Source organism: Portunus trituberculatus, chromosome 50, assembly GCF_017591435.1.
Source record: "Portunus trituberculatus isolate SZX2019 chromosome 50, ASM1759143v1, whole genome shotgun sequence".
Lineage (NCBI taxonomy): Eukaryota > Metazoa > Arthropoda > Malacostraca > Decapoda > Portunidae > Portunus > Portunus trituberculatus.
In genome coordinates this window covers 11,348,893-11,363,938 of record NC_059304.1, presented here as the reverse complement: position 1 = coordinate 11,363,938, position 15,046 = coordinate 11,348,893, and the positions used below count along the sequence as shown (strand labels likewise).

Sequence of the window (15,046 nt, the reverse complement as noted above, 5' to 3'; positions counted from 1 at the left end):
CATGCTTTTGTGGAAGGAAGCCTCCGAATAGACACCTTGCAAGATTTAGCAACTTGTTGTAATGATTGAAGTACAAAGTATTAACTTGAACTTGCTCCAGTTCCAAAAATTGTATATTACATTTGGTGTTGACTGTTGAGTGCATATCAGCCACAACCAAACCTGACAAGGAGATGATATGGGTTCATCTCTTTTTCATACTCATTCCTGTTCACAGAGAATAGTTGATGTGTTGCTGGAGTTTAATATAATATTTACTTTCCATGTGGGTATGGTTGTCAGGAATGAATGAAATATTGATATTGCTGCCTTGATGTCAATATGTGCATGTCTAATTTGTTAATACAATACTTGCAATGTAAGATCAGAAATTGTCAACTGCATAATGTACATCAGTTGTAAACAGGCTGGTTTTAATAGAGGAAAAATAGGTGAATGATTTATTATCTTGGCATTATCTATTGAAACTTTTATATATTCATATATTTTGCATTGAAGTTATTATTGTGAGTTATTAAGGTATCACTGATATGTTCACACCCTTAGTCATCTGTAGAAATTTTAAGGCTGTGACTATATGGATCTAATCTAGAGGTGGACAAGCATTTTTCACTGATTTTTTTTTTCTTTTTTCTTTTCTTTTCTTTCCAGTATTATGTCAATGTTTTATATTGTGTGCAAGATTATTATACAGTAATAGTCTTTTAATCTGAAAAGCATTGGGAGTAGCTCTGCTATGAATTATAATGTAAATTTCAAAAACATCTGTACATCTAATCAGTAATTGATTAGATTAATGTAAATGTTACTTTGAGTTAATCCTTTATTACTTGGGGAAAAATGAGATCAGTTCTTTCCATCTGGAGAAAGTGGGAACCTTAAACAGTGAACACCTTTACTATTTTGTAGGAATTGAATACAAAACCTATATGGACTATTCTGTCAAATACTGTACATATATGTAGCTAGTGTTGACTAAATGGTCTGATACATTTCAAGTTGTCAAATATCTCAGGCCATAGGGTAGTGTTGCAATAGATAAAGCTAGTGCATAGGTACTAAACAGGTAGCTTTGAAATGAGAATCTCTTTAATAAGTGTCAAAACTGCCATGTATATTCTGTGGTCAAATACATACACAGGAAGGTGTGAAGTTATGACCACTTGTACAGGCCTGAAGTTTGCCTGTTATGTAAAATAAAGAAAATAAATAAATATTTTTTGTTTTTGTTTTTATAAGTTCATGTTCAGGAGCTGGTTACTTGTTTTGCCAAAATAATAATAATAATGATAATGATGATGATAATAATAATAAATAATAATAACAAAGTAGCATTTAGTTAGATTACTATTACACACTTGTATGTAAAGAAAACAATCCATTCCAACATTATGAGAATACCTTGGGAAATCGCAGTAATTTCTTTTGAATAATTAAAAAATCATTCAAATACCTTCAAAATGTTATATAGTAGCGGCTAGTTTAAGAATTTGTTAACTTCATGACGCACATCCTCTCGGCCCTCACTACGGGCTTTACTTTGTCCGTCTTTGTCGCAGAAACCTACCTTTCGATTATGACATTCAAATACACGTTGAGTTTGTTTGTTTAACTATGTATGGTTATCCATTTATTTTTCCATTTTAAATTAACTTCAAATATAAATTAAACGTAAAGACATTGCTTTACTTATCTACCCATTTATTTATTTGGGCGCGTTCATATTTTTCTTTACCGTAGAAGCGTAGATCATATCAGCATTTTCTACTCATTATTTCCCTCTCACGATCATGTTTTCATAAATTTTGTTTTTCGTAGTGGGCCTCTATGTAGTACTTGGTTATTCATTCCTTAGGTGTTCGATAATTTTTGTGTAGGTTGTCATTGCTCCTGTTCATTTCCTTCCCACGGTCACATATATTCCTTTTGTTTTACGCTGTAGATATGTTAATTAATTATCCATCACTTACTACTATAGGGGCGCGATCTTTTTTGTACTAGAGGTATCTCCTAGCATGATTCGGTCATTTCCCTCTCACTATAGGATATCTTCCTTATCTTTTTCGCCATAGAGATGTTTATTTAGTCATTAGTTTATTAAGGCACTCCATCATTTTTGTAATCCACCTCCTAACATGACTTATCACCCTTTTCTTTCTCACAGTCACATTCTAGGTACCTTGACCACAAGTAAGAATCCATAGGATAACCATGACAGGCTGGTGTGAACCGGCCTCAGTGGGCTACACGTGAGTCACAGTGGAGTATTAGCCTTAGCAGCTGTCCCTCGAAGTGGTGTCCTGAATAATGAGTCGCTAAATTTACGTCGAATCATGACAAGGGAAAACGTTATGATGCGTTACTATGATAGGTTTAATGTTTATTAGACCGAAGAGTTCGAGTAAGGACCGTGAAACACTTCTCATCTCGACTATTATTTTCCAAAAATCACATAAAGTTCTCAAAAAGTGTTTCAACCGTTGTCAATGTAGAAACCTTGATAATTTGTCACTGTGGTAGAATCACAAGATAATTAATTGATGAAACACTTAAAACACGTGTAGTCACACTTCTTAAGGGATTTTGTTTTCTATTTTACTTATTCTAAATCTAGGTAGGTTACTGTGTATTAGTTTGAGAGAGAGAGAGAGAGAGAGAGAGAGAGTTATCTCGATCCAAATGCATTACGCCAAGAGTAGCACAACTTGTTATAACCATATTTCCCATTAGGTGTTATCTGTGATCCAACTAAATGTGGCGAGTCGCACCTGGTGTGATATACATACTGGACTACAAGTGTGTGTGTGTGTGTGTGTGTGTGTCGGACTGTGTCCAGAGGTATACCACGCTAATCTGCACACAGAACAAAGCACATTAGGGACATCGCAAGTTGTGACTCGCAACTGAAGTAAGATCTACTCAAAGAAATATACTTTTAAAGATATGCCTATAGGAAGGCGATTTTACTGTGTATAATGATGACTAATTTTCTTACCTAGATCTTATGATTCGTGTTCTCAAACGTTCTCGGTTCATATATCTACTTACAGTAGTTTGCATAATCACTTAGGACAAAGACTTAATAATTTCATTTATCATCTTTGTGATCTTTAAAACATTCTCGGTGAGAGGGCAAAACGTTTGATTAATAGCGAGTTAATCACTTAAAATTAATCTCGTGTGAAAGTTGTTTGCATGGAGAAACATGGGAGAAAAAAAAAGAGAACAGAAGATTGATCTTATTTTTTTTAAGGTTACAGAAATGACTACTAGAATTTTATACAAAAAGAATGTAAAATAAAAATAGGTACTGTTTGGGAGTTAGATTGTAGATGTAGGTATAGGTAGAAGCATACCTAGGTAGGCCATAAATACAAGCCATTATAGTCATTCCACCTTCCTGCCCAGCCTCTCTGATAAGTACACTGTTGACATGTCAATATATGTAAACCAGGACGAGGCTGAACAAATTTATCAACCAGGAAAGAGGAAATATTTGCAGCGTGGTCATCCCGGAAGTAGTAGACTGGATCACTCTGAGACTCGCTTGCACTCGGATCATCATCAAAGAGGTTGAGAGACAGTTAAACGTGGTAATAGGAGGAAGGGAAAAAATTAATGATTAAGTAACACACGTTTAGAGTAACCTAAGTCACTCACCACGTATAAATCATATTGCATCATATCCACGTTTATACTGCATGAAGATAGAAACGACATTTTTTTTAGTTACAGCAGCAACTCACTTCTGATGAAATATTTTTTTTCCAGAAGAGTTCGACCTGTTTTGAATGAATATGTACTTCGTTTCCGTCACAAATCAGTATTTTTCATTTTTACCCCCTCCCCCTCCCGGTCTCTTACGGAAACACGTTCTTGCGTTTTTTTTTTTTTTTTTTAGGTCATATTTTGACTTGAATGAATCTGCACTAACCTAAAGTGGTAATTTTTTTTTTTATCAACGTTATAAACAATTTGCGACGGGTATGTCTGGGTTCAAATTACTCAGAAATTCAGAATGGAAAGCTCTATAAGATGAGAAGGGTAACAAAACCCATGTTACTGTTGGCGTAAGAGTAAAATAATACCATACAAGCTAGAGATGATGTAATGAGGTGCGTAAAGTAGTAGAATGACGACATTTCCTGCTGATGAATGCGTTGTAGTAAACAAAAGGACTCTAACAAAGGAGCGTACGTGTTTCATGCCTCTATCTGACTGCCACAACCACCAGCACACCAAGCCAGACCAGCTGAGGGAAAGCGTCACGCCACACTCGGTCATACACGTCACTCCGTCACGGACCGGGGAACAAAGGCGTTAATTTAACTTGGTAAGGAAGTCTTATTTATATTATCTTAATCCCACAGATAATTCCTAATGTATCTGGTGACTTAAAGGGTTTGTATCCTGTACTGCTGTGTTTTCTTTTTGTGAAATACTGTGCTGCTACAAGGAGTTCCCACACCAAGGGCAAGTTCGGAAATGTTATCAAAGGAGTATCGTACTACAAACAAAGTGAAGGAAGATAGATTATTACTGTAGGAGGAGCCCGAAAAAGAAAATAAACAATAATCACTAAATGATGAACGTGGATGATAAGAAAGCTGAAGTGTTACACACATATAGGTGCTATGCATCAGTTTAAGCTGATGAGAAAATCTATGGAAGCTTGAAGTGCCTTACAACATGTTGTGGTAATTGATAAGAAACGAAAAGAAACAGTAGAAAGAAAGGAAGAAAAAGTAAAAGAAAACAATGAAAGTCACAAAAACAAGGCAGATGGATGCATGACAGGCAGAGCTGATGGCAAAACCTATAAGAACTTGGTGATTAAGACATTCTATGTTGAAAAAAAAAAAAGAGTTGTATTAGAAAAATAAGCAATGAAGTGAAACAAAGTAATAAAAGTCACAAGAGCAAAGAGAGGTAAGAGCAGACAGGTGTTGATGTGTTAGTTTTTATTTTATCTTGTCTTTAAACATTCTGTTTAGATTAGGTTTGCATGAGTGTGTCACTTTTATGTCAGTACATACCGGAAAAACAGTGTGATGCAAGGGAAAGAAAGGTGTCACCTATGCAGCGTAGTTTGTTAAGGCAGCTTGTGTTCGAATCCTTGCCCGGTGGGAGATGTAGTGTTCTCCTGTTAAGCCTAGTGGTGCCTTATGGCCTAATGGAATAATTTTTATTTTAATGAGCTAGTATGTGGATGTGTGACTGTTGGATTAGGTAAGATGTAGAATTATTTTTGTGATTTTAAATGGACATGTTAGGATAAATAAGAATTTTGGTAGCAATACAAAATCAGTAAGTTTTTTTTTATGATGGAATTGTTTTAGCCAAGTGAGTGTTACCATGTATGTGTCGTTTGGGTGGAATTGGGGGAACACAAGCATTGGTCAACAACTGACTGTGTATCAATACCAGATATGTAACATTTTAGACATGGAAAAGATGGACATTAAACTTGTGCAGTATAGCTTATAAATATCAATTAATAGTTCACTAATAAGATTTTCTTTATTTGTTAGAATTTACAGAATGGAGAATGTCAAAGGAAATGAAGGAGAGGCAGTGGAGGGACAAGTGCAGCAGGCTTCACAGAATACAAGAAGCAATGGTGAAGAGAACCATTTGGACTCTGGTGGCACCACAAATGGGGCCACTGAGGAAGTGGATGCTGGGGGACAAGGAACAACGTAAGGCTGAGGGCAGAGTCAGGTGGTAGCAGTAACAGGTTGGAGGGTTGGGAAAGGAACCATCATAGTCTTCATATAATGCCTAGACACTCAATAACAAAATAAATGATAATGATTTATGCAGTGTGAAATGTCCTGCCATAGAGTTAGTTTATAGATACCTCATCATTTATAAGAGCTCACAGATTTACAATAATTTCTCATTATTTCTAAACATTATGTTTTTTTTATCGTTATATTCCAATTTGTGTTGTACAGTAATATGGTGGTGAATTTGCAGAGCACCAAAAATATGTACATAGGTACATCTGGCAGACTCTGTTCCCTACAGTTTTTTTTTTTTTTTTTTTTTTTTTTTTTTTGAAAGTCAGTTCTTGCTCATAAATTAATGTTCTTGACTTGTTTACGTGTGTACTTATGTATGTTATTTATTTATTTAATTTTTTTCAAGACAAGTAAAATCTTTCATGGTCATATATATAGCTCATGTAGTCTCATATTCATACAATGTTCAAAGTGTTTGCTAACCTACATTATAGAAAGCATGGAGCTGAATCAGACTTTCATATCTCATAGTTTACCTTCTTGAACTTTTGGGGTTTTGGACAAAGGACATGGTTAATGGTGGGACTGTTTTTGTTTGTTCATTTGTAAAGGCTTTTTTGTCTTATTTTAGAGCATTGCATGATAGTATAATCTTATGTTTGAATCTCCTCTTTATGGTAATGTATATTTATATTCTGACATGGAATCTCTTAGATCTGGAGAACCAGGGCTGGTCTCTAATTTGGCAAGAATGTCAACAGCTGCTGAATCTTTCCGGTATGCAACGTCTCACAAGAAGCGTGGTCACTGTGTTATCTTTAATCATCGCTACTTTGACCGTGTAACAGGTCTTGGGGTAGGTCTAATTTTTTGGTTGAACAGAATGGACTGTTCTGTTTGTTGATGTAAATAGAGATTTAAGCAGAAAATTCTTGCAATAATAATGTAATGATATAGATGTTTGTAAAATACTTTAAGCATTGTTTAATTTAAAGTTTAAGTAGCATTTGACTTGTTGTGTTTGATATATAGTAATAATTACAAACAAAGGTGCTCTCAGTTGAATGATCAAAGTCACAAGGTTTAAGAACTGAAGGTGAGAAGTTTTAACATTTATGTAAAAATCTGCGTTTCAGGAGCGCAATGGAACAGACCGAGACAGAGACCAGGTGAAGATGTTGTTTTCTCAACTGGAATTTGATGTGAAGGTGTATGACAACTTGACTGTTAAGGAAATTCAGGAAATTCTTCAAGATTGTAAGTGTAATTTGGCAGTTAGGTTACAGTCATCACTACTTTATTACAGATACAATCTTATGGTTTGGATACTCATATACTTGTTATTATTGAAGGTTCTTTATGAAAGTGATTTATAAAAGAATGCAATAGTTCACATTTTTTCTCAGTAAATCCTCAAGCAGGCTGAGGATATGATACAGAATGCTCCCTTTGACTGGTTGTGAAGAAGCTTGTGGCACCTATAATGGGTGGTGTCAAGTCCTTAAGATGAATTCTTTTGATGTTACTGTGTTCCTCATAACTCCAGTGAGAACCATCATGAAGCTGTTGTGGACAGTAGACTTTGCTTTGGATGAACCACAAGCCTTTTCGTGTTTGGTTGTTCTTGAATGAACAGTTGGTACACATACTAAGGCTCTTCCATCATAAACATTACCAGTCTTAGTGTAAAGAGGTACTGTATTTATTTCTTATTTATCAATTTTATTATTATTTATTTATTTATTTATTTATTTATTTTTTTTTTTCCCTACCCTTCTTTGGTGCTGATAACCATCTGTGAGTCAAGATGGAATATAATTTTTCACTTATTCTTATACAAGTATTTATTGTTGGTGTAATTTGTAGTTGAAGTCCATTTTGTGAAGTTCTTATTCCTGATTCTAGGTATTGACGAGTGGAGAAACACTCATTATATTGTTGCACAAACTTGTAATTTTAATGTTTTACTGAATATTTTCTTTTTTCCCTTTCTAGTGGCATTTGGCACAGATCACAGTGAGTGTGATATGCTGATTGTGATCTTTATGTCTCATGGAGAGCAAGATGTGCTTTGGGGCAGAGATACACACTTCAAACCTGATATATTGTTTGATAACTTCCAAGCAGATCAATGCAAGTCTCTTGCTGGAAAACCAAAATTATTTTTCATACAGGTAATTCTTGATATCTTGCTTTTGCTAAATATTATTTCTTGGGAAGAACTTTTCTCCTATCTGTCTCAAATTTACTTTACCCATCATTTATAATTGCTTTTTATTCTCTTTGCTCATGATGACAAGGTCCTGTTTTGTATGTAAACAGGCATGTCGAGGGGAGGGCCTTGACTCTGGTGTTAATCTGGTTCGCACCCGTCATATTGATGAAATAGACTCAGGACGATTAGCTTACAAGATTCCCACAACTGCTGACTTCTTGATCTGTTGGTCCACAGTGCCAGGTAAACCCAATATAATTACTCTCAGGCTCTGTTTTATATTCAGGTAAAAAATTCATTATGGTGGATAGTGAATATCTGGTGAAAGAAATATGATCTACTTTTTGTTTTATTATATATGTCTCAAAATTGTGCCTTTGCAGGTCATTATTCTTGGCGTAATACCACCAATGGTTCTTGGTTCATGCAGTCCCTAGTGCATGTGTTGAGTAAGGAGGTAGCACATGAGGACCTTCTCTCCATAATGACCAATGTCAACAGACACATGATCCTGAACTTTGAATCCAATACCCCTTGTAAGTAACAACAATTTCCTTGCAGTCTCATAAAACAATGGTCAGCACATCATATCTTCCTAAGTACAGTGCATATACTATTTTTATTTTATTTTATTTATTTTTTTGTTTTGTTTTGTTTTCTTTTCTTTTCTTTTCAAGGGTTTTGAAATAATTATGGCTAGGAATATTTCTATATTTGACTGTTTAACATTTATATTGGTCAAATCAATAGATCACAGGGAACATACCAAGTAGCAGATGCCACTATGGTAGAGTGAGGGTAAGAATTATTATTTTAATCTGCTATAATTGATATTTTTAAAGTTACTGCTTAAATCCTTTTATGATATTTTCTTATTATTTTACCATGTCTTTTATATCACATGATTAATTTAGATGGCCATAGGAAATATGTGGTCTAAATTTGGCTTAATGATCTAGTTTTTGTTTGAAGGATGCATTTTGACAGGTTAGTTTAATGCATTAACTTGGTAGATGAGTTTAAAAAGCAAGAATTTCTTGTTTGTAATAGTGATTTATCCAAAGATGAGCATATAGAGTTTTCTGAGAAACCATTTTCAATGCCAGAAATATAAACAATTTAAGTATACCATGATGTTTTTTTTAGCTAAAACTTTATTATTGTAGCCCAGCAACACATGCATGGAAAGAAGCAGTCAGCAAGCATCGTGTCCACTTTGATGCGGAAGGTTTTCCTGTCCCCAAAGTATTGACATGAGTGCAAGGAGAGTAAAAGTCACAACTTGGATGTCAATGTTTCATCCAACATCTCAGGACACCCATCAATAAATGTTGATGAAATTCAAGACTTACATGAGCAATCAAAATGCAAGTCCTCCACATTTTTGTGTTGGCCCAAAAAACACAAAAAGAAAGAAGAAAAATTCTTGTCGAAAACAAAAAAGAAGCAACAATTTTGGAACTTTAGTAGTGTACATTAACTTTGTGATTACCGAGTACAATTGTTAGATTACTCAGCCTGATATACACAATAGCTAAAAAGATGATTTATTAGTCTTTAGAGTGTATTTCTTGTGTGTAATAGAAAAAATAATTAAAAAGCTAACTGTTAAGTTCACTAATATGCAAAATGGCTCAATATCTTAATGTATATCATACAGATCATGAGCTGTTATTTTTCATTGCCTGTAAGTGGTTGCCTTGTGAGTTATAGCTAATTTACTGCCTGATGTGAACACTAGAGCCACTGAGATTTGACTTTTTTGTTGAGAGCTTTTACCTCCTTGATGATGTGAAGAGTATAACTTTGATTTGATATTGAGTAACAGTCTTAAGAAGGGAAGTTGATATTAGGGAATGTAATGAACATGTCATCATAGGCATATAAAACACAGGTGCCTTAAAGTTCAATTTCCTCATTTGGTGTCTTTGTACAAGTTTTGCACAAAAAGTTTCAAGTCTTTCATAAGAGCTTTCAGACATCAGTGGCTGGTCCCCTGTTTTTCGACCAACATGTTGTTGTGATACTATGTCTTTCAAGTAGAAACTGATGGCACTCTTTGGACAATATTTCAAACTTTTTTTTTTTTTTCTTCTCAATTTGAGATAATTATAAGACATCTTTAGTAATTATTTCTATAATTGAGGCAATGTGTGTTAAGTTGGCATTATTTTCTATGACAATTATTAATTTATGGTTATTTTTTGTTTTTAAGTGATTTCAGAGTATGAAAGAGTTAATTTGTGAATTTCTTTCTCTATTGACTATGAAGTATTTTTGTACAAAAATGTAAGCTCACTAATCATTTACCTCCTTTATCTGTCATCATCATCATCACTTTCATTATTATATCATTTTCATAACCTCATATTTTCCATATCCTAACTTTAGTTGCAATACACTGGCACTAAGAGTTTCTCCTCTATCACAAAACCTCTGATGAACCCATTGGTCTACAAAATTTTTTTCAAGTTCCAGCCCTTAGTTGGATACTTGATGCTACAAATCTCTCTCTCTCTCTCTCTCTCTCTCTCTCTCTCTCTCTCTCTCTCTCTCTCTCTCTCTCTCTCTCTCTCTCTCTCTCTCTCTCTCTCTCTCTCTCTCTCTCTCTCTCTCTCTCTCTCTCTCTCTCTCTCTCTCTCTCTCTCTCTCTCTCTCTCTCTCTGCAGCTGTATCCGTGCCACACCAGCCTTTCTTGTCAGCCTTGTTTGCTAAAATTATTATTAACAAGTTTGTGATGGCCATTCTCTCCTCATGACTGTCCATATCCTCCTAGCACACTTTATCTTGCAATTGTGAAGTGCTTAGTGCTGCTGAAAAACTAGGTCAGGTTTAATGAAGGATGCCAGAATGTTGTTTGAGGTGAACAATTGAAAGGATCAGCATTTAATGAGACCTGTCCATGTCAGTTTGGTATATGAATGCTATAGAGACAAACAAAAATACAGATTATACATAATTTCAGATAGTAACAGACTTGAAATAAAGACAGGATAATGCTTAAGATTTCCAGGTATTAAAGATAAGGAAAGCTTAGCTCAACTATAAAAGTAATGCCTGGGATGGATAAGGAAGAGAGTGGTTGATTGAATATAGACATTGATGTGCTCTTGAATATGAATAGCAATACACTTGTGCACTGTCATGGAGGGAAAAAGAGGACATTACATGACTGTCAATTGCACTTGCCTTGTACTGACTGGAAATCAAGGTACAATGAATGATTTGTGTATAATGTTGAGTGATGTACATGTAAGTCATTCCAGCAGTCCCCAATGGTCTCTGGAATTCTGAATGAAGTGTAGTTAGCTCTTTGTAGGTTAACTACATGCACCAGCAAATACATGCTCAAGTTAATGACTGAGCTGGATTTAAATAACTTAAATCCATGTTTTGTGTCAATTCCACAGATAAGGAAATGTATTTATTGTGTAGCAGGTGTGTGTGTGTAATGATTTGTCATTTAGCTTGGATAGCTGTATGCCCCATTAATGATTAAATAAGACTAGACTCATGTGAAGTGTAATAGTGGAATGTAATTGAAGCCATTTGTATCTGAATACTAATTACAGTAAAAACTTTTTATACCAAGCATTTTTTAGAGAAATGTTTCTTACTTTAGGCTTTTTGCATGCCACTATACACTTCATGGGTCAGCTGTTGCTATGTCTACGTAATATAATCATGCCTTTGGATTTTAAAATCCAGTGTTAGAAATTTGATTTAATTGCAACTCTCTCTCTCTCTCTCTCTCTCTCTCTCTCTCTCTCTCTCTCTCTCTCTCTCTCTCTCTCTCTCTCTCTCTCTCTCTCTCTCTCTCTCTCTCTCTCTCTCTCTCTCTCTCTCTTTACATAAACTGAAATGAAGGTAATAATAGCTGTAAAGCTTGAGTGAGACAGCATGACTTTTAGTCTAAGGCTATATATGCGTAGGCCATAATATTATTATCCACTGTTTTGATTTTCTGATTCACTATTATTTGTGAAAACACTCAAACATACAAATTTGAATAATATTGAACTTGATGATTGTATAGACTAGTTAAGAGCTTAGAAAACTTCAAAATCCAAGGCTCTTCACTGAAAGAATATATCAGACATAATATTGCTAGCATGTCTGTGATAAGAGTGGTAAAAGCCAAATATGTGATACAAAGTTATTTTCTAAGGCAGAGGTCTTAAAAGTGCCAAAATTATGGCTGGGAATCAGTTATGCAAATATGATATTAAAGTGAGAGATCCATGTTCATGTGGCAGTAGGAATAATATTGAAGTGGATATTGAGGTGACAAACAGGAATCATGACATAATATTGGAAATGACAAATGATTACTTGTGGTATCACAGTAGTGGAAGAGACTCATGCTTTCAATTTTTTTATTTTTACATAATATTAGGTCTTAAGGTGTGCAGCTTTACCATATGGAAACAGATGATACTCTCCCATGGGCAATAATAATAAGTGTTGCACATTGTTTTGAGAATATACCACCCTAAAATAAGGCTTTTACCTTGATAGATTGCATGAAATTATATTCTGAATGTGAAATATTTTAATAGTAATTGCCATATTCTTAGTAGAAGTTATTGTTGTATATATTAAAAAGTATCATTAATCACCATATATATGATAATTGTTTTCTGTACGGACACTAATGTAATTGCATGTATATTTCTATTCTCAGTCACTTCCTTAAGAGTAATTTTTGTCAGTGTGCATCATTGAACAGTATAGTGTTCAGTCAACAATGTTCTCAATTATTACCAAATACATTTTTACTAGATTTACCAACATAATCTTAACTGATGTATGTTTATCATACATACTCACCATGATTCTTTGTGTATATTGTGATGTTTTATGCTAGTTTGTGTATGTGACCTTGATTTGTATCACTTAATGGTGTATCTACTTTCCCTTTCTAGATGTTTTTATGTTCAGACTAGTGAATAGCTGTGCATTCAGTTGTAAGAATGCATCAGCCAACTATCTCTGAACTATGAGTTTATAAACACACAAACTTGGGCACTTGTGGGTGTGGGTTCTCCAAGGGACCTTGCTTTTTAGTTCTGACAGCACAGATCCCTCAAATGTAATAATATAGGTGGGGAATTCCTCTAGGTATTGCTTGAGTTCCTTAAAGTGAAACTGGCAAAACTGGCTGTAGAGAGATGAATACAGTATGAATTGTGTTACTGAGTTATTGCTATCTAAGAAGCTTTTCCTTATGTAATAATAATAATCATATTTTGCACAAGTGATCTGTAATGCATCAAATCTTTCAGGAGATCAATTATTTAGTCTTTTTGTAGTTCAGAGAAACACTTATTCAATTAGTTTTACATTCACATTTGAATAATATATTGGGCATTGATTATTGAGATTACTTTTTTTGTGAGATGTAGAGATGTAGCTGTTGTGCAGAATTAGCATTGAAACTGCTTTGGTTAGTGCATAAAAGAAAGACAAATTGGTGTCTAGGTTAGAGCAGGTTGACTTGCTGAGGGATATGGAAAAAACATATTCTCCATTTGTGATATTTTGAGTTCATTATGAGGAAACTCACATCACTCATTTTAGTTATCAAATAACAGTTAAGAGTTTAGTTATTAAGTGTATGCTATCCCTAAGTTTGAAAGTATGTAATCCCAAAAGACATTCATGTAGTATTTATTACACTAGAAGCAACATGCACATCAGAAATTGTATATAGATTACATTAATACAGATTATTTTTTCAGCCAAACAATTTATGCCATATTCTTGTCTCAGTATTATGTTCTATGATAAACTCGCTATCATTGACTTGTTTAAAGGTTCTTGTACCCTCAAACACTTGATTATTAGCTTAAAACTTCTCTCTGAAAGTAGATTGCAGCTAAATTAACTCTGGAAGATTTTTTTTCTTTCTGCTGCATGCATACTCTCAATAATAAACATTTTCAATGCAGTATAAATTAACTTGTATGTATTAATTATGCAAGTAGTGTGTAAATTATTGTAAAAAGTTTAGAACACTTGAAATATGCTGTTCCTTCAACAAATGGAAATAAATATGCAATTTAAATGTACGTACAATATTATAATGGTTCAGTGTGTGTAATGTGCTGGCTACCTTGCACTGTAGTGGGACTCTGAGATTCAAATAACGCTTGATTTATAAGATGATAAATGTGTCCACTTTCAGATAAAATCTTTTTGGTGAATTCCTTCAAATATTCATCTCAGCCCCACATGTATTACAAGTATGTGACAGAACCTGTCCATTGTGTACGTACAAAACCAAATTGTTCTATTTATCTACTTTTGATATGCACTTTTCTATGTATGAAAAATATTCTAATAAAATAAAACTTTGATATTTCAGGCGCTGTTCATTGGTTGTGTCATTGTGATGTATTCAACATTACAAATAGTGTAATAAATACTTTAAATGTGCAATAAATTAAATCTGAAGATCCACACAATGTCATTATCTTGAAATTGTAGAGTTCTGTATATATATATATATATATATATATATATATATATATATATATATATATATATATATATATATATATTTATTTATTTATTTATTTATTTATTTATTTATTTATTTGTTTATTTTTATTTGTTTATTTTTATTTGTTTATTTTTATTTATTTATTTATTATTTTTTTTACGTTACATTGGCTGTGATGAAATGATACGACAAATTAAAGAGCGACGGGAAAGTGATGGATAAAAAGAAAGAGAATATTGTCTAATAATCCAGAAAGTAGCACAAATTTATAAGGTGTCTTTTAAAGGAAAGTAAATAGATAAGAAAAAATATATAATAAAATGTGTGAATGTGTGTGCTTTAACGCCGCGAGGGAGACAGCCTTGGGTAGGGCCTCACTGCGCGGGCCGTCGGCGTCACCAACTCAGAACTCACCGATCCGAGTCCGTCAGACAGCAGACGGCGGCGAGAGCGTGTGGCGCGAGGGACAGTAGCGTGCAGGCTCGGGAGCAACTGTTACCCGACACGTGGCGCGAGGGAATTATCCAACCACTCAAGATGGGAAGACATTGATTCACGTTATTTACTTCCATTGTCCAAACG

The 15,046-nt window shown here is 34.2% G+C and overlaps 1 protein-coding gene across 3 annotated transcripts in view; it reads left to right on the top strand.

The window, feature by feature from the left end:
• Window positions 1-4,082: 4,082 nt before the first annotated feature.
• LOC123499673 (caspase-1-like) overlaps window positions 4,083-15,046 on the top strand; it is an 18,789-nt gene continuing 7,825 nt past the window's right edge. Inside the window, exons 1-8 of one of the 3 annotated variants that reach the window (XM_045248049.1) lie at window positions 4,083-4,929; window positions 5,532-5,699; window positions 6,459-6,600; window positions 6,881-7,001; window positions 7,740-7,918; window positions 8,067-8,202; window positions 8,343-8,495; window positions 9,126-14,417. In XM_045248049.1, the coding sequence (XP_045103984.1) occupies window positions 5,542-5,699; window positions 6,459-6,600; window positions 6,881-7,001; window positions 7,740-7,918; window positions 8,067-8,202; window positions 8,343-8,495; window positions 9,126-9,211 (975 nt within the window). In that variant the 5' untranslated portion in view covers window positions 4,083-4,929; window positions 5,532-5,541 and the 3' untranslated portion in view covers window positions 9,212-14,417. Of the gene's footprint in view, window positions 4,930-5,531; window positions 5,700-6,458; window positions 6,601-6,880; window positions 7,002-7,739; window positions 7,919-8,066; window positions 8,203-8,342; window positions 8,496-9,125; window positions 14,418-15,046 lie in introns of those variants that run through there. The other 2 variants (XM_045248048.1, XM_045248050.1) reach the window with 2 other exon arrangements.